The following is a 19,914-nucleotide window of genomic DNA, read 5'->3' on the forward strand; positions in this document are numbered from 1 at the left end:
GTATTTACTCGGGTTATCTTTGTGTAGTAATAAAATTTGTTTGATGATCTGAGTCATTTAAGTGCGACAAATATGAAAAAAAAAATAGAAAGGGGCAAATACTTTTACACACAACTGTATATTTGTAAAATAGTGTTGATGGAGGAATCCCAGGAGGACACTGTAAGTGGAAGAGAAGATTTCCAGTGAATCAGATTTACTACTTGTTCTTTCTGCATTTTTAAAGAGGCAAACCACTGGTAAATGCGAATGCATTACAGAGATTTACTGCATTTTTTTATTTTGTATTTTCATAGACTTTTAGAGAAGATTTTACAATAAAGTGAATCTGCCAGAGAACCAAAGTAACAATAATTTCAAAGTGGTCTACAAGTATGCTTGCTAAAAGGTCAGTCTCCCCTTCCTGCACACTAAAGGCTTCCACAATCACGGCTAATTAAGCAGTAGATGGGATTTCTTTAAAGTTCTATGTATATTGTGCCTCAATGGCTGTAATTTCTGATTGACCAAGCCCCGTTTGTCTGATATAAGCATGGTGCTATTAACAAATAAAGAGTCATATCTTATGTTTATTTGTTACCTAAAACTCATTGCAGCATGGATGAAAACTTGATAGTGGGCATTTGATACTGGACACTGTAGCAATGAAAGATACAGTAGCTTCCCCCAAAAACAATGGATGCATGTATTTATGAGAGATTTCTAATGTTCTATAGTAATACCTTCCTGTTTGTTATTGTACTTGTAATCCAATGGCTCCCTATGAGCAGAAAAAGATAGATTCGACTTGTTTTCAGGTACAAAAAGGTTGTTGCACATTAATAGTTTAGTCCCTTTTGACATGTTTATGCTAAAGTAAATATTATGTGTTTCAGGTTAATATACTTTCTTATCAGCACTACTAGTGCTATTGGCGGTTCAACACAAGGTCTTAATTTCCTGTTATATTTTGCAGTTGCAATATTTAAATATTACAATGCAAAAATAAACTCTGATTCTTAATTTCATATTTTCCTCACTGCTTTTTAAGACTTATAGACTTTTAGCGGGGAAAGGGATATTGCTGACATCACACATCAGGCTCTTTACACCAGAATGTAATGCCGGTAATGGTTTTTACAAATTATATCTACTTTTCTGTCCAACTGAGGGGTGGACAACATAGCAAACAAAATGCAAACAAAATGCTAACAGGCTCACTATAAACAACAGAAAAAAGAGCTGCCTGAAAGCTCTGATGCCAAAAGGTCAAAAAAGCACTCACAAATCTAGTAGATCCTGATAGTTAAGACTATAGGCTTAATCAATGATTTGTCGGAGCCACCAAGAAATGGCTGTGCCATTTATGGGGATCATCCAACATAAAAGAGTCACTCTTTCTACTTTAAGTAGTGAGTGCAAAGTAGAAACAAACAGCACACACTACTTCCAGACAATGAAGGCAAATCTCTTTTGGATGTACTGGGGCTGGACAGGGGGATATACGTATAAGGTCTAGCTAAGATGTTATGCTGAAACAAGCTCAGGAAAATAAAGAGTCTCTAGGCCTCAAAACTACCTTGTTTCGATGTAAAATGAGAAAAGGATATTTATAAGACAAGGCTGCCATTTCAGACATGCACCTTTCAGAGGTAATGACAACAAGGGAACCAACCTTGTGATTAAGTGTGGGAAGGTGAATTTTCTTAATAGGTTCAAAGAGTGGTTTCTTGAAGTTCCAAATTTTTTTTTTTTAAATCACACAGAGTAAAGGCAGAATCACATGAGAGACACTCTGTACAAAGGTCTTAATCAAAGAACAAGAGGCTAACAGTCTCTGGAATAAGACCACTAGAGACACAATTTGATCCTTGATGGTACTCGGGGCCAACTGCCAATCCAAACCTGATTGAAAAAGGTAAGTATTAATCTCATTGAGTATTGCCTGGGATAAAAGATTCTTTCCTTGTGAAGTATAACTTCCATGTACAATGGTAGATCTTGCGAGAAATTCTCTTGCTTTTACTAAATAGGAATTGCTGATTCAGAGAGACCCCCTACCCTTCATGACCTAGTTTTTAACAGCCATGCTGTTAAAGCCAGAAGCCATGAAGCAGGATGGCAAACTAATCCTTACAACAGAAGGTCCTGATGATCTGGAGGAGACCATGGAGAATCTGCCAGGAGTCTGTGCAATTCATGATAAAAAAATTCATGATACTGGGCATTTCCCTCATCACTGGCATATAGCACACTTAGGCTTGTTGGGCACTCGGCTCCCGGCGTCGGTTCTGTCGGCTGGCTCCCCCCTTTTTTCTTTCCCTTCCCTAAGCTTTATCCCCTCTGCTAGATGAACACCCCTTACAGTTAGGTATACTGTGCGAAACTTCAGTGTTTTTAGCCCATCTGGTGTTTCTTAGCTCCCTCTGGTTTCCCTTAGCTGTTCTTTCTACTCTCTATTGCGTCTCTTCACCCCACTTTTCCCCTTTCTTTGACTTTTATCAGCTTCTTAGCAACTTAGCCTCTTGATTGATCCAGAGGATAATGGTAATTTTTTACTGATTGGTTCGGAAAATCTCATGGCCTTTCCTCTGTAGAGCTCACTCCAGTTACATAAGTCCACAGGACCCTGGGACCTTTCTAGTTTCATTTTGGGAGCGGGAGGACTTAGGGGACCTGGGATGAGCTTGCCTAGCACAGCAAGTTCCCGTAAGGGGTGCTGGGTTGGCCCCCTGGGACCTCTGGTCTTCCTCACCATTTTGTCGCCCGGGAATCCTGTAGCCATACAGCATTTTCTTTTCATGTTTTGTTCTTTTTCTCATTTAAGATGATCTAAGGCCCCCAGAGGTCCAGGGCTTGTTTTACTTTCAAAATTTTTTGTCTCACTGAAGGCCGATCAGTCTTCGATGTCTATCTTGAGATATTGTTTGTACTTCTTATACGTTTGTATACTTTTGAAACTCAAATAAATACTTTGAAATAAAAAAATTCATGATACTACATCCTACTGGGCTAGTCCATAGCTATGGGTATAACTAGAATGCACATCATATTGATCCAGTGGGACAGACAAGGTAGTTGCTTTAAAAAAGGAAAGGCATAGATCATGTATTAGTTACCTCATTGTGCCACAACTTCTGATTCCTCCCTGATGGTTGATATATTCCACTGCATTGCAAGGACAACCAAATTGCCCAGAGCTCTAGAATGTTAATCAGGATATGGGATTTCACCAGTCCATTGCACCAGCAGCATGTCTAGGACAGATCTGGTGGATTCCATGCAGAATTTATGGCTCAAAATTAACATTAGGAGCCTTAACTGTGAAAAGGTTGGAATAAAGTATTTGAAACCTTTCTGCCACAGGAACTGAGAAAAATCTCCTTGAACCAAAATACCTGTATGCGCTGCATGGGGTCTACTCATTTGTACAGTCACATAGAAAGATTAAAAGACAAAAATTAGTTAGGGGGCTGAGAGTGAAACTGCAGTTTGTAGACACTGCTGGACAAATACGGCTGGCTCAACAGTGGGAATGGCCCACTTCTCACTAAAGGATTCTTCTAATGGGTACTGGACTGTGACCTTTTTGAGAGGTGTGAACAGTAAAAGGATTTTTCAACTCTCCGCATAGGATGTCTGGGAGTGGTGGGTTCATCAGAAAAGTGTTAGTAGTATTAAGACCTCTCAGGAATCCTGGACAGGTAGCTATATGAAGCTACAGTGTGGTCTGCCATTTTTAGTTTGGTATGAACCACATTAATAAGAGTGAAAATGGCCACTCTAGGCCTGGAAGTTATAAATCCTAAAAAATATAACATTAACCAGCAAGGATTTTGAGACTCTTCATCAGAGTCTCTACAACAGAAGGTTCAAAGTTTGCTAAGGCTGCAGGCAGGTAAGGTAATGATTTAGCATGGGAAGGTGTTGAGGTATGCTTAGGGCCTCTGTGGTCACAGTCAGCAATCACAATTGTAATTAGGCTAAAGAGAAAGCCGCTCCAGGTAAGCACATAAGCCATCCATCCACAGCATAGCCAGGGTTTAGGAGAAGGTGCTAGTGCAGCTTGTCTGTAGATACACAATTAAAAGAGTGAGTATGAGTAAGTGCTAGTCAAAGCATGAAATGTGTCAACTTATACTGTACCCGCACTGTCCGTAATATCTTTTACATGACAGATCAATAAAGGTGAAGTGTTGCAGCAAATTCTGAATTTCTTTTGATTGTAATTTTGGCTCATTAAATTATCCCTAACTTTGGTGAAATGCTCCCAGTTTAAAGCAGAGAAGGGTGTCATATTTTACAGATTTGGACAAGACTCTGAGGAATGTAGGGACGCAAGCAGGGAACGGCATTCCAGGCTGCTGGGTTCAGGCCACAGGAGAAACACTGCAGGCTGCCTGAGTACTGTTAGTTGACCATGAGCTGGAGGGGCTCTGGTAGAGTGTTACTCGTCCCCATGTGTTACATGTTAGTGAACAGGTGTGCAGAGTGTGCAAGTGCCACACTTAACTAGTGACTACGTTTCTTAGCATTTTAACCCCTTCCTTAACAAACCATGGGAAAATAGGGACAATGATGGCATCCGACTGTCCCAATAAACAAAGTAGCTCACAGTGCTCTGCCCATATGACCTACTCAAGGTTACATTAGAAACTGTGCCATGGTTCTGGACCTAGAAGGTGCTCTGGAGCTAACTAATAAAAAGTAAAAAGGTTTGAAAAGTGCCACAATGTGGAGTCCTGTGCCCAGAGGTCACATTCTAGGCAGGCACTGAAATTGTTCAGTCCAAGGGGGTCAAGGTACATCACCCAAACCGATCGCTGAGGATACACATATTCAGATAACTGCATAAAAAGGCTGTGCAGAGAAGTCTTGATTGATGAAAAAATTATCTTGGAAAAAAGAAAATATGGCCAGTAAAAATTATTAAACTTTCCTCATTAGAGAAAAGACATCAATCATCCTAAGATACTAGCAAAAAAAACAACCAAAAACGGAGGCATGATGGGAGTGGGAGGGGTTATACCATTCTGGTCACTGTTTTTTTGTTTGCCTGTGTCCAAATCTTCCTGTAGGTAGCATTATAACCCAATTGTCTCTAAATCCTGTGCCCCCCAAGGAATGAGAAAGAAAAGGATATTTCAGATCTTCATACATATAAAATGGCAAGCCACTGCAAGATGGAAAAGGCTGAATTGTCATGAGACATTAAAGTGACTCTGCTAAGGTTTTTAAAAAGACAGTGTCAAATGCAACATCAGAAAGACCATGTAAAACCCAAGCAGTCAGTCAGAATTTGTTTTAGATATCCAAATTCAATAATAACATTTCTAATGATAACTTGCTAAATTGTATACTATATTAATTTGCATTAGAAGGTTAACCTTTACATTTAAAGCAGAGTTCCACCCAAAAATGGAACTTCCACTTTTCGGAATCCTCCTCCCTGTGATGTCACATTTGGCACCTTTCAGGGGGGAGGGGGAGCACATACCTGTCTAATACAGGTATTTTGCTCCCACTTTCAGGCATAGACAGCTGAGCCACCCGCGGGTTGCTACAATTGGGGTCACATTAGCTGACGGATAGAGAAATTGAGGGAGAAGAGAAACATTGGGATACTAGTCAGTTCCAGTGTTCAAAAGTGTATTTGCTTTGGAAAAAAAATCACCTCTAAAATTGGGTGTCCTACATGTGTGGATGTTGCTGCATTGTGTAAAACTATTAGAATATTTTTTTTTACCTTTTAGAATGGGGTGCCTTGAGATTGTCTATAATTGTAAAGGCTGCCTTGACTGAAAAAAAGGTTGAGAAACACGGGGCTAAGAAATAGCAATAGTTAAGGTTTGGGTTGAAAGAAGCTGGTGTTAAACGTTAGGTTGAGAATTATGGTTTAGGAATTAGTATTACAGAAAGAGATAAAGATTAGAGATAGTTTTAGGGGGTGTGTTGGCAGAATCTGGGGTTAGAGGTTAGGCTTAGGGGTTAGGTTAATAGTTATAGTTTGAGGTTTAAAGGTTGGGTTAGGGATTGCACTAACTGTAGTTAAAGAGCCAGTTGAGGTTAAAAGTACGGGCAAATGACTTTGTTTTTAGATTTCAGGTATGCGAACCATTAGTATGGAACAAGTCCAATTAAACTCCAGCGATAAACATTTTATTATGTTTTTACTGTTGCACTAGCAACTGCACCAATTTTCAGTAGCTGAAAATCTATGTGACAGGTAAAAGGTATAGTGATATAATTGTAATTTTGTGACTAGCAATACATTTTTTACCTATGCAAAACTAATCATTTTACCTATATAGTAGTTTTATAATAATTTACACTGTCAATATAGAAACAATACTTTATTAGGACAATACTGAAGAACTGTTGTGTTCCATAATGTCTATTGTAGCTAGCCACTTTCATGGTGTCATTTAAAACAAAAATATTCACAATAATGATGACTTAGTATTTTACCATAACAGTGACCTACAGGCATAGCTGTCCTTTCTATGCAGCAAAGCATCCCATAAAACAATTCTATGTGCCGCATGCCTATTTGCTCTGGCTGTAACTTCCAGCATTATATGGAAAAGGCGAATATTTAAGCCCCACAGCACACAAAAACGTCCACTCGTGAAGCTGCAGATAACAAATCTCCAGCCTGAATGTTGTGCTAATGAATATGCCCTATCAGGAACAGTCGCACTGTGAACTTGCCCTCCTTTCTTCTCTTTCATCTTGAGTTTGATGTCTCCCAGCCTCTGCACAACAGGCAGTTAGGGAGACTGCCACAGGCTAACTGAGCCTCACTGATAGTTTATGATGCCCCAATACTTCCGTGTATACCGACATCTCACTCACAGCACAGATGTGTCAGGTAGAAATTCCAAGTGATCACCAGTTATTCTACTCAGATCATCATTCTTGTTGAAACAGCTAGTGTAGAATGGGTTGCAGCATTTTTTGGGGACAACATGGGTAATATCACAGAAGAACAAAATTGTATAGATAATATTATGTATGCCACTTGCCTACAATATAGATCACCACATCTCAACCACACCATACTAACTATTCTGTCTTCGACTTGATAATGACTTCCTTAAAAGCTGTTTTGGATGGAAGCCGCTCCCTACAGCCACCTAATCAAGGCTGTCAACACTAGGCAATCATTTTGGTTTTGTGAAGGTGGTATTTTAGTAATGACAGTGTTTTTTTCTAAAACAGCATGCTATCTATAAGACAGGTTGAGTGTCTGGCTTTTTATAACATAAATATTATTACAGTGCAGTAGTGGTTAACTTTTTCAGTGCTGAATGGCATACACCACATTCTTAAAAAAGATGGGACAAATATGATGCGTGAAAGTATTTAATAAAACTATTCAACATAAAGGTATAGAGTGTATGTATGCAGCAGAGCTATTGATTCATAGGAGATGAGGCAGGGACCAGTATGATTATTAGTCTGATGAAGGAAAGTGTCATATGACTTGAGGGTTACAGAGAAAAACTGAAAATGAGAGCGAAGAGCAGAAAGCAGTGCATAAAATAACTGTGAGCCCCCATCAGCTGGACAGAATATGTGTTACGCATAGCCATCACAGCAGTGTAATTGTGTATATTTTCCTGTGGCCTAGACATTTTAAATCAAATAATCATTTCCCTCAACCTCATCGATATCTTAAAAATATTGAAACCATTGAAGATGAAGACACAATTCATTTACTAGCCACACATTACATTAATGATAAATGTAGCCTAAACACACTATCTGTATTGGTCACACTAGCGGTATTGTCTCTAAAAGCATGATACTTTACTACCTTATTCTGCATAGGGGTGCAGGTAAGTGCCCTAATAATTTTGTTGATCTACTCTAGTTCCTGTACTTTATGCTGCGGGCTCATTCATAATATGAAGGCTTGTTTTCATTTAAGTGTGCAAACCATTTCTCTAATCAAGAGCTTTGGCCAGGGGTTATCCAGGGCTTAGAGGCACTTGGGTGTAATGTCGATATTAAGAACTATTAACTGTCCCTATAGACTTCCATGAGAACTAGCAATCCAGTTAACAAACCTGTAAGATTACTAAGGATATCTACTGTAAGGTTTTTGTAGATATTCTATGGATTTACTGTGAGGTGGATTATATGCATGAACTAATTGATAACAATACCACTTTTTATTCTGCATAAAGACCCTTCTGAGTTGACTATTTAATAAATAGTCTGATAGTGTTGTTTCAACAGTTATATGTTCACAAGTGCAGTAATTATAAAGTTTAACATTTAACCTTTTCCCATCATTGAATGGGGTATATTATGGGGTATAAGGATTCTCAAACGCTGCAGAGAAACGTCAACCTTCTTTAAAAAGCTCACCTGAAGGGACGTTTAAAGCTGCAGAATATTCAAATGGTTTGCTTTAAGTACACAGCTGAGACATGAGACTGCTTGATTTAACACCACTGCATCAAAGACCGATGCATTGTTGGAACTGGCACGCATAACATATTGTGAAAATAGGAGTAGAAAGGTGATGGGCACATTGCTATTCTATTGTATTGTTAGAACATTCCAGTTTCAGGTTTTGTCTTCAGAGGCCCTCAAGCTTTTGGGGTACTAGAAGACCCAGCATACACTGTTACACAGAGCATGCCTGGACTTCCAGTGGCTTGCCTACTGGAGCAAGCAATATGCCTGTGCCTGGATAATGCAGCAGGGTGTTTGATATTAAGGCTAGTGTTAAAAGATCTATGGGACACATCATAGCCTACTGACATTGAGTAGCTTCCAAAGTCAGGTGGACCCTTCCACAATGATATATGTGCTAGGTGGTGATAAAGTTAAATTCATATTTAATCAACTTCAAATATGTTTTTAATTTATATTTGAAATGAACAAGTTTACATGTAAAGCAAGAAACACAGACTAGTGATTGTGTTTGCATCTGCATATTCATCAGCTATGACTTTCTAGGTGAAAAAAAAACTAACCATGAATAATGAATACACAGGTTGTGTTCATTTTGCAGACTCACCCTTTTAGTTTTGTCTTACCAGTTAGGGGTTAATCCTCCGAGGATTAGCTGGGGAAGTTTGAAGCCAAAGGTTGATTCTGCGGTTAGCCCATCTTTGGAGCCGAAAGAGCCATTGTTTAGTAAGAGGAAATACCCAGTCCCTCCAAGTCCCCTGCCATGGCACACAGAGCAAAGCCTTCTGTAGTACGGCAGTCTGCAGGAATCCTAGCTAAAACTGAGCTGGGTTCACTGATACTCTATGACAAGCCAACACCAGATAGATCCACACGTGAGCAGAGGACTCATGGTATCCTTGGTAAGTCCCGGGCACTAGATATCCCTGCCAGTCACTCACAGCTGAGGAGGTGGGTTAAGACTTCAGAAGCACTAACAGCATGAAACTGGGCTCATACCCAGACTGGAACCCCTTCAACTCCATGGCAATATGCTGCTGCCACAGCCGCCTGCAGACAGATCGGTAGACCGTGCAGGAGGACAGGTGGAAGAGAAGAGGCATAACTTTCCCCTTTAATTCCACATAGGAAGGCGACTTGGTGTATCCTAATGCTCAGCTTGCGGATTTATAACACCTCTAGGAGCAGACAGCTTCTTATTGTCGGGACAGATCAGCACCCAGCTGCCTTCAGTAGAATTCTGAGAGCAGGATGGAGACGTTCAGCACCTCGGACAGTTCCTCGGATGGAGTAGTGCTGCACGCCAGGGCTGTACTGGTGGAAGCCTCGCATAGTGCTGATCAGGACCATGGACAGCGCCGTATTAACGTCTTCAGCACCATGGACAGCAGCGCGGCTCAGCACCATAGACAGCAGTGCGGAAAGCGGGATTCGGCACCATTGAAACCGACGCACGGCTTGTATTCAGTGCCATAGACAGCCGCGCTGTTCAGTGCCATAGACAGCAGCATATGTGGATGTTCAGCACCATGGACAGCAGTGCACAGCCGTGTTCAGTTCCATAGGCGGCAGCTTATAGCGGTGCACAGTACCCTGGACAGCAGACACGCACTGATCATTCCGAGCTGCTCTCAGCACTACACTCACTGTGACACACACACAGCATAGCAACGTCCAGCACTCCCCACAGTGACACACAACACAAGAGCAATCCAAGTCATACACAGCTGCACACTGGAACAGTGGCTAACAGCAGCCCTGCAGCTTTCACACAGTAACATAAAAAACACAATGAAATGCGTTTTGTAAATGGAGAATAAAGAGTACAATATACTCCCTGGGGGGGAAACATTGGGGACACTTCTAGCCAGCCCCTTTAACCCATTCAGGCAACTGTTTCATGCATGTATGTTGTATAGGCAGCCTATATACACTCTTCTGTGTCCATGCTTTGGAAATGTACTATGTTATTAGAAGTGTAAAGGGCAATACACACATAAATATTTAGCTAAATAATAATAACAAAAAAAGATTAGATAGAAGAGGCTATTGGTGACTTCAGTGGACTAGCTACTAATGATCTACAGAGGTTCTACTACTTTAGGTGTCCATGGTCTCATTGATATGTATCTGCAGTATTTGGCTATGCTGAAATATATGAAGCTACACTGATCAGCACACTTAAACAAGTGCCCCATTCACAAACATTTTTGCTAGAACATTTCAACCCATAATATAATGATAGGTCCTTCTTTCTATCTGTAGGAAATGCAGTCATGTATAACGATCCTCCTGTATAAATAACTTGAAAAGTACGTGCACTGCAGCTGTGCATTCTATATGTAGGAACTGTGGTTATGTATACCGATCCTTGTGTATAAACTTGAAAAGTACATGCACTGCAGCTCTCCATTCTATGTGTAGGAAATGTGATCATGGATTATGATCCTTGTGCATAAACAACTTTAAAAGTACATGCATTGCAGCTGTCCATTCTATCTGTAGGAAATGTGATCATGGATAATAACCCTTGTGTATAAACAAATTGAAAAGTACATGCACTGCAGATGTCCATTCTATCTGTAGGAACTATGGTCATGTAAAAGTATCCTTGTGTATAAACAACCTGAAAAGTACAGTGGTGTGAAAAAGTGTTTGCCCCCTTCCTCATTTCCTGTTCCTTTGCATGTTTGTCACACTTAAGTGTTTCGGAACATCAAACCAATTTAAACAATAGTCAAGGACAACACAAGTAAACACAAAATGCAATTTGTAAATGAAGGTGTTTATTATTAAAGGTGAAAAAAAATCCAAACCATCATGGCCCTGTGTGAAAAAGTGATTACCCCCTAAACCTAATAACTGGTTGGGCCACCCTTAGCAGCAACAACTGCAACCAAGCGTTTGCGATAACGTGCAATGAGGCTTTTACAGCGTCCTGGAGGAATTTTGGCCCACTCATCTTTGCAGAATTGTCCTAATTCAGTTACATTAGAGGGTTTTCGAGCATGAACGGCCTTTTTAAGGTCATACCACAACATCTCAATAGGATTCAGGTCAGGACTTTGGCTAGGCCACTCCAAAGTCTTCATTTTGTTTTTCTTCAGCCATTCGGTGGTGGACTTGCTGGTGTGTTTAGGATCATTGTCCTGCTGCAGAACCCAAGTTCGTTTCAGCTTGAGTACACGAACAGATGGTCGGACATTCTCCTTCAGGATCTCTTGGTAGACAGCAGAATTCATAGTTCCTTTTATCACGGCAAGTCTTCCAGGTCCTGAAGCAGCAAAACAGTCCCAGACCATCACACTACCACCACCATATTTTACTGTTGGTATAATGTTCTTTTTATGAAATGCAGTGTTCCTTCTACGCCAGATATACTTGGACACACACCTTCCAAAGAGTTCCACTTTTGTCTCATCGGTCCACAGAATGTTGTCCCAAAAGTCTTGTGGATCATCAAGATGTGTTGTGGAGAAATTGAGACGAGCTTTGATGTTCTTTTTGCTCAGCAGTGGTTTTCTCCTTGGAACTCTGCCATGCAGGCCATTTTTGCCCAGTCTTTTCCTGATGGTGGAGGCATGAACGCTGACCTTAACTGAGGCAAGTGAGGCCTGCAGTTCCTTGGACGTTGTTGTGGGGTCTTTTGTGACCTCTTGGATGAGTCGTCGCTGCGCTCTTGGGGTAATTTTGGGCGGCCGGCCACTCCTGGGAAGGTTCACCACTGTTCCATGTCTTCGCCATTTGTGGATAATGGCTCTCACTGTGGTTCGCTGGATTCCCAAAGCTTTGGAAATGGCTTTATAACCCTTTCCAGACTGATAGATCTCAATTACTTTCTTTCTCAATTGTTCCTGAATTTCTTTGGGTCTCGGCATGATGTGTAGCTTTTAAGGATCTTCTGGTGGACCTTACTGTGTCAAGCAGCTCCTATTTAAGTGATGCCTTGATTGTGAACAGGTGTGGCAATAATCAGGCCTGGGTGTGGCTAGAGAAATTGAACTCAGGTGTGGACAACCACAGTTATAGTATGTTTTAACAAGGGGGGCAATCACTTTTTCACACAGGGCCATGATGGTTTGGATTTTTTTTCACCTTTAATAATAAACACCTTCATTTACAAATTGCATTTTGTGTTTACTTGTGTTGTCCTTGACTATTGTTTAAATTGGTTTGATGTTCCGAAACACTTAAGTGTGACAAACATGCAAAGGAACAGGAAATGAGGAAGGGGGCAAACACTTTTTCACACCACTGTACATGCACTTCAGCCCTCCATTCTACCTGTAGGAAATATGATCATGGATAATGACCCTTGTGTATAAACAACTTGAAAAGTGCATGCACTGCAGCTCTCCATTCTATCTGTAGGAAATGTGATGATGGATAATGACCCTTGATTATAAACAACTTGAAAAGCACATGCACTGCAGCTGTCCATTCTATCTGTAGGAAATGTGGTCATGTAAAATGATCCTTGGGTATAAACAACCTGAACAGTACATGCATTGCAGCTGTCCATTCTATCTGTAGGAACTGTGATCATGTAGAATGATCCTTGTGTATAAACAACTTGAAAAGTACCTGCAGAGCAGGTAGCTGGATAGTTCAAGGAAAGCACACATCAGTAAATACACACCACAATCCACATTACCAAGAAATCTTTATTGAACTACTGAAAGATGAATCATGTTTGGTTTGCAACATAAGAACTACAAGCAGCAGTCATGCTTGCAGTATTTTAGATACATTAAAATGTGCTCTGCTTTAAGACCAAAATCTGACGGTGCCATCAGAGCCTCCTGAGATGAGAAAATCCCCTTTATGATCAAAGATCACACACTGAGCATCATCTTCGTGACCTTCTAGGCTGGTCAGTTGTCCAGATGTCAATGCCAGAATCTTGACGGTTCCATCATTGCTAGCCAGGGACACCAGTTGACCTGCAAAGGAGAACACATCAGAGTGGTGAGATTCACACTGAGGACGATGCTGAGAATAATGATTGGACTGCAAGTGATGTGTGCTGAATTAATGTTTTTATTGGAAATAACTTCAATCCAAGCGTGATAAATCAATATAAATGAGACGGGCTGTCCATGCCAGCAAGTAAACTCATAAATCCCTACTGTGGACATCCTGTGCTTATTTATTAGAATAAACCCTTCATCTACCATATGGCAGACACTTTATATCCACCTATGTATTATGAGTATAACGCAGCAGCGGTAGTCTTGGTTGACTCATTTCATGTATTTCTATTTCCAGTGTGCATAGACGTGTGATTTGCATTTTAACAAGGTAATCTCAATTCAGATGGTTACACAAAACAAATAATACCAGTCAAATCATTTTTGTTGCTCTGTGGAGTAAAAGACAGCATTTTAAAGCCCAGCTCCACTCAAAACCTTTTTTTTTATTTTATTTTGTACAGACTTGGAAAAAGTTAAAGTTTATGTAACATTAAAACTTTTTTTATTCACTGTTGGTAGAATCCAAAAAAGCAGCACTTTTCCAAACCTCCACCCATACCTTCCAGCTGGGGGTATATCATGGGAGCCCACCCCTGTGTCATGTGCTGTCTGAGCCTGCCTCTATAATACAAATAAGGGCCACACTATCATGATGTCACTTCTTGTATTGAAAATATTCAGCCAACGCTTGCTCCTTACTCATTTTACTCTTAGGAGTTTAAAGTATAACTAAAGGCAAAACTTGTTTTTTAGTTGTGGATAGAGTGGAGAGGAATTAGAACACTTGCTAGTTTTTTATTGCTGCCTGTGCTCCCATTAAGGAGATTCACCCTCTCTATTTGTCCTGCTTACAATTATCATGGAAAGTGAAAGTAGAAGAAAACCCCAAATTTTGGGTCATCCCCAGAAAAGCAATAAGGGGGGACTCTTCCAATGGGGATATTAATTCCGGTGACCTGACCAAGGAATTTCCTTAATTTGCAGGTATCTCCTTTCACTTCCTGTTTGGTTATCGGGCAGGAAGTGAAGGTATATCTCCACAATGGGGCACAGATGGCAAAAAAATATGGCAGGGGTTATAACCCTCCCTTGCTCTATTCAAAATGAAAAAATAAGTTTGCCTATAGCTCTACTAATATGTAACTAACCCCACTAATTTAAAGTGGAAATAACCTAACTTTTAGAAAACTGTGAGCAGGCAGCTCTTATCTGGAGAGGAAATATGTTTCTTCTGCAATAATGCACATTTGAAAACAAAGACAGGGACCACACACCTCATAGAGTAGCTTGAAGTAATAATATGAATTTATAGTAATAATATGAATTTAAGATAAAAATGCAATAACAATAACAGAACAAGTAGGCATGTGGATGATGAAAACCTGGACTGTAGCAACGCATCATCAATAGGGATGAGCCCGATGCTCGAGTCAAAAATTGGGCGGTCGCTTGTTCGGTGAATACCAAACATTATGGAGCATTTGCAGCAAGTTTGAGTGCTGCTGAATGCCCCATAATGCACTGCGAGATCACAGTGCAATGGCGTCCTATGATTGGCCAAAGCATGCACCTGACCTACATGTTTTGGCCAATCACAGCACGCTCTGCTGAGAGAGCCATAGTTGGCCAAAGGTAGGGTGATTTTGGCCAATGGCTCAGTCCAAGCCCCACACCATATAAGGCTGCTTACATAGTGGTCATACATAGTGTAATGAATGAAAGCAGCAAAATTACATTTCTAAAGGAAAAAATGTAATTTAAAGCTGCTCACAGCTGTAATGTATTGCCGGGTCCTGGCACTATATATAAAAATCACTGAAAAAAGTGGTATGGGTTCCCCCCCAGTCCATTACCAGGCCCTCTAGGTCTGGTATGGATTTTAAGGGGAACCCCACACCAAAATGTAAAATAAAATGGCGTGGGGGTCCCCCCAAAATCCATACCAGGCCCTTCAGGTCTGGTATGGATTTTTTTCCCCAAATATGAACTTTTATTGGTTTTTAAAGAAAGAGAGGTCAGGGAGGGGTACAGTACAAATTATGTTCATAACATATAACAAAGTATGCCCATAAAACAATATAGGAGAATATTGATTCCAGTGCTCCTGAATGCAGCAAAGAGCTTAATCCCCCGCCAGTGGAAGGATCCAGAGAGCCCCTCCCTGAAGAGTTGGCTCTGTAAAATTAATCAGATTTATAATCTCGAGTTTTTAAAGCATAGCGGAGAAATAGGAGAAGCTGGGTGCGAAAATAGATGGAAGGACTGGGTTGAATATAAGCATTCCTTGAGATATACTGACAGGATGTTAGCTGTACCACAGGATGTGCAAGGCTAGAAATAGATAAGAAATTAGTAGGTTTGGTATTTAGAGGTTTGGAGAGACCTCAATAGGGGTGCGGGGGGGATGATTAAGGGGGGGGATAAAGGTGGGGGGTGAGGGAGGGACGGAGAGGGGTGTTGACCCGGGTTTGATGTGCATAACTATTCTATAATTTCTCAAGAGTTCTGTGCCGTGTCGTTTTTCAGGAGTTAAGTAGAGAAGAGCCTTCATCTGATACAATTCCAACACATTCCAGAGTCTCCATGCCCTAGAATGTCTTTCCTGTTTGTGTTGTGCCATAAGCACTAGGTATTCCAGTTTTTTAATCTCCTCCACTCTACGCAACCACATCCCGACTGTTGGTGCTGTGTTTTTCTTCCACATAACTGGGGTACATGATTTTGCTGCGTTAAATAAATGCCACACTATAGATTTGTTGTATCTCTGTGTCGGGACTGTGGTGGCATGAAGAGGAAGAGCAGACGGATCATCTTGAATCTTGTAGTCAGTGAATTTCTGAGTGACTGTCCTAACTGTCACCCAGAAATGTTGTAGTAATGGGCAGGACCAAAAGATATTAAGAATCGTCCCCTTATCTGTCTGGCATCTCCAGCATCTGTCTGAGGTGGCTGGGAAGTATTGGTATAGTAACTGGTATCACCTAGTCAGGATCTTATAATTAGATTCTTGTATTTTCATACAAATAGAAGACTTTAAAGAAAACCTGATAATATTTTGTTTCTGGGTGTTTATGAAAGAACGCTGTAAGTCTGTTTCCCACTTCTGTAGGAATATCAAGTCTGGTTGTTTTGGTGGGGTGTTAAGTAAGGTATATGTTTTTGATAGTACTTCAGATAGGTCTCCTGTGTCCCTACAGTACTCCTCAAATGTTGTCAAGGTACGGTCAAATTGTGCTGGGTTAGCAATTGAGTATAGAAAGTGGTGTAGCCTGATTGCTTTCGAAAATAGAACCTGGAAATGTCCTGTGGCACTTATCAGTGCTTGAATGGAGGGCCAGTGGGTCCCTTCCAGGAAATGCATGGCACAGTCTCTCCCTGATGATATAAGTGTCCTATATTCCGAGTGATCGAGTCCACAGGGTAATGCTGGGTTGCCTAAGATTGGGAGTAAAGGGGAATGACTGGAAGAAAAAGAGGTTGCACGTATGATTGTCGAGCCTATGCGGAGTGTGGTGCCTATGATAGGATGAGATGTCAAGGTAGTGGAAAGTTGGTCGCAGCACCATGTCGCCTCCTTTAGAGGCACCCCTGCCTGGGCCCCCTTCTAGTTGCGTTCATAGTTTTTTTTTGTGTCATTTCCAGTCTATAATTCTCCCTAAGTGCACAGCTAGGTAATAATTCTTTAGGTCTGGGAGGGCTAATCCTCCATCATGTTTCGGTAGTGTAAGATACTGTCTGCGCAGTCTTAGTTTCGTGTATGACCATATAAATTTAGTAAAGATGGAGTGTGCCTGTTTAAAATATAGGGGTGGGATCTTGATTGCTAATGCTTGAAGCAAATATAGGAACCTTGGGAGAATACACATTTTGACCAGGTTACACCTGCCAAACTAGGAATGAAGTCCCCTGTTCCATTCTTCTAGCAGTTTTCTTGTATTTATTTTCTGGTATGTATTTTAAGGGGAAACCCATGCCAAAATAAAAAACAATGGTGTGGGGTCCCCCCAAAATCCATACCAGACCCTTATATGAGCAAGCAACCTGGCAGGCCACAGGAAAAAGGGGAAGAAGAGAGCGCCCCCCTCCTGGACCGTACCAGGCCACATTCACTCAACATGGGAGGGTGCTTTGGGGGGACAAGGGTCTCATCCCCCACCCCATGCTGGTGGTTGTGGGGGTCTGTGGGCAGGGGGCTTATCGGAATCTGGAAGCCCCCTTTAACAAGGGGGGCCCCAGTTCGCAGCTCCCATATGTGAATTGGTATCAGGTACATTGTACCCCTACGTTCTCACCAAAGAAAGTGTAAAAAAAAAAAGTAAAAATGACAGCAGACAGTTTTTGACAATTCCTTTATTAAAATAAATAAAAAAAGTGTCCTGTAAAGTCCATCCATCTTAAATCACAGTGCCAATGAACCCAAGAAATAAAAAACGTAAAAGCTCCGCATCCATGGGAGACGGTACCGCTTTTCATGATGGCAGCTATTATATAGCAAAGGGTGGGGCCGCCCGGTGACATAAATGGGTGACCCTGCCCACTTTGACAACACATGACCCCCACAACCACCGGGCAAGGGTGGTGGGGATGAGGCCCTTGTCCCCATCAACATGGGGCCAAGGTGCTTTGGGGGGACCCTTAATATCCATGCTGTTTTTTTTCAATGATTTTGATCTATATTCCCGGGGTCCGGCAATACATTACAGCCGCAAGCAGTTTTAAATGACGTTTTTTCCTTTAGAACTGTAATTTTGCTGTGGTACTGTTATGAACATAGGAAAGATGCACTACTTTACAGGCAGACCAAGGGGGCCCCCAGGCACGATATTTAAAGGAATATTTAATTTTTATTGTTTTACTTTAAGCATTATTAAAATCACTGCCCCAAAAAAAAAAAAAAAAAAAACTTTGTTTGCAATGATACATGTCCCTTGGGCAGTACCTGAGTCCTCAAACTTTTTATGGCAATAACTTGCATATAAGCCTTTTTAGCTTTTAATAAATGCATATGGTTACTACATGCTACCCTATGAGGCGTTTGCGTCTTGTCCAGTTTTCACTTAAAAAAAAACACGCTCTCCAGTTACTTTGGTTTCAATATCTTTTTAGTTATAACGGTGTTCATTTACTTAGTCTTAAGTATACGCTTGTGTTTTAAGCTATTGTTTTTTACAAATGTACATACAATGATTGCTGTGTCAATAATTTAAGATCACAACCTTCATTTATTTTTGCTCTAAATTGGGTACATAACATTTTACAATAGTTGTATAAACACTTTCTCTGGGGTTAAGCACTGCACATTCCATGGGCCATGGAATTATCTTTCTTGTATTTTAATAATACACACTTACCTGCCTGCTTGCAGTCTTCTATTTAATGTACAGTGAGCTGAGCATGCAAAGCTCAGCATGCATTCCCAGTACATTAGGCTGTCTCCCGTGTGCATGCTTCGGCTGACATCATCCCCAACTAGCCAATCAAGAGGCCAAGGTGGAGAAGAGTATACTGGGAAGTTTACTTCCACTTTAATTATTACATTCAAAGCATGCCTCTGGTAATAACTGCCACAGTTAGCAGTGTGCTTAGGTCAGTTTCCAACCAAACCCTCATATTCCATAGTTGGTATCATAGCTGATCACACGTGCAGTACTATGGCAATTTAAACAGAGGCTAAGATGGCTTTACATATATTTAATCATTTTGTCAAACCTTAGTTTCTCTTAGCAACCATATTGGGTAGATTTATCCTAACTTCCTGTCCTTGTGACAGCAGGAAAAGAAATGAGAGGAATCGGTCATCTCAAGCAAAATAAATTGTATATTGCAGTGCCAACCCTACAGAGCTTCTTATCGCTCCCCTGAACACTTTTTGACGCTTAGAAAATCTGAAAGGAAATCTCCCCAATGGTGCAATAGACAACATAAATTCCACACTAGACAAAAAGTTTTGGCTAGAGTTAAAAAAATGTTCACAATCACCTGAATAATTATAAGGTAATTTCATCCCAAGCTACTCATACTGTATATGTCTACATATGTCTCTTATGCCACGTACACACGATCAGACTATGAAGAAGTTTTGACTCAAAATTGTCTGGCGGACAATCCAGCCGTCTGTGTGCTAGTCCTCCGGACTTTTGAAATGAACCGACTTGCCCACACATGGAGTAAAGTCCATTAATTTTGAATGCGGCTCCAGGTAGATGGAACTAGCGCAGGAAGTCAATGTTGCCGCCTCCATAGGAGAGATTGACACCTCGCTGGCCCCGTCACCTTGTATGGACTTAAAGGAGAAGCCTTACACCGAAAAAACGGCGTGGGGGTCCCTCCAAGTCCATATCAGACCCTTATCCGAGCACATAGCCTGGCCAGTCAGGAAAGGGGGTGGGGATGACTGAGCGCTCCCCCTCCTGAGCTGTACCAGGCCACGTGCTCTCAACATGGGGGGGTGCTTTGGGGAAGGGGGGCCCTGATGACAAAGAAGAAAGCCGGGCTCCTCCGCTAGTAAAAGAGCTAGCAAATGAGCAGAAGATAG

At 41.1% G+C, this 19,914-nt stretch overlaps 2 protein-coding genes across 5 annotated transcripts in view; both read right to left on the reverse strand.

Moving 5' to 3' along the window:
* VWC2L (von Willebrand factor C domain containing 2 like) overlaps window positions 1–10,174 on the reverse strand; it is a 310,703-nt gene extending 300,529 nt beyond the window's left edge. For 3 of the 4 annotated variants that reach the window (XM_077448327.1, XM_077448329.1, XM_077448330.1), the window contains exon 1: window positions 9,033–10,174. The gene's annotated coding sequence lies outside the window, so the exon portion shown is untranslated. Of the gene's footprint in view, window positions 1–9,013 lie in introns of all 4 variants that reach the window. The other variant, XM_077448328.1, reaches the window with a different exon arrangement.
* A 2,878-nt stretch (window positions 10,175–13,052) lies between these two features.
* The window catches only part of SPAG16 (sperm associated antigen 16), a 1,450,443-nt gene continuing 1,443,581 nt past the window's right edge, over window positions 13,053–19,914 (reverse strand). Inside the window, exon 16 of the mRNA XM_077448331.1 lies at window positions 13,053–13,349. Within this exon, the coding sequence (XP_077304457.1) occupies window positions 13,174–13,349 (176 nt within the window). The 3' untranslated portion in view covers window positions 13,053–13,173. The remainder of the gene's footprint in view (window positions 13,350–19,914) is intronic.

Source organism: Lithobates pipiens, unplaced genomic scaffold (assembly GCF_037356315.1).
Source record: "Lithobates pipiens isolate NorthernLeopardFrog02 unplaced genomic scaffold, aLitPip1_a1.2 Scaffold_22, whole genome shotgun sequence".
NCBI classification, from domain to species: domain Eukaryota; kingdom Metazoa; phylum Chordata; class Amphibia; order Anura; family Ranidae; genus Lithobates; species Lithobates pipiens.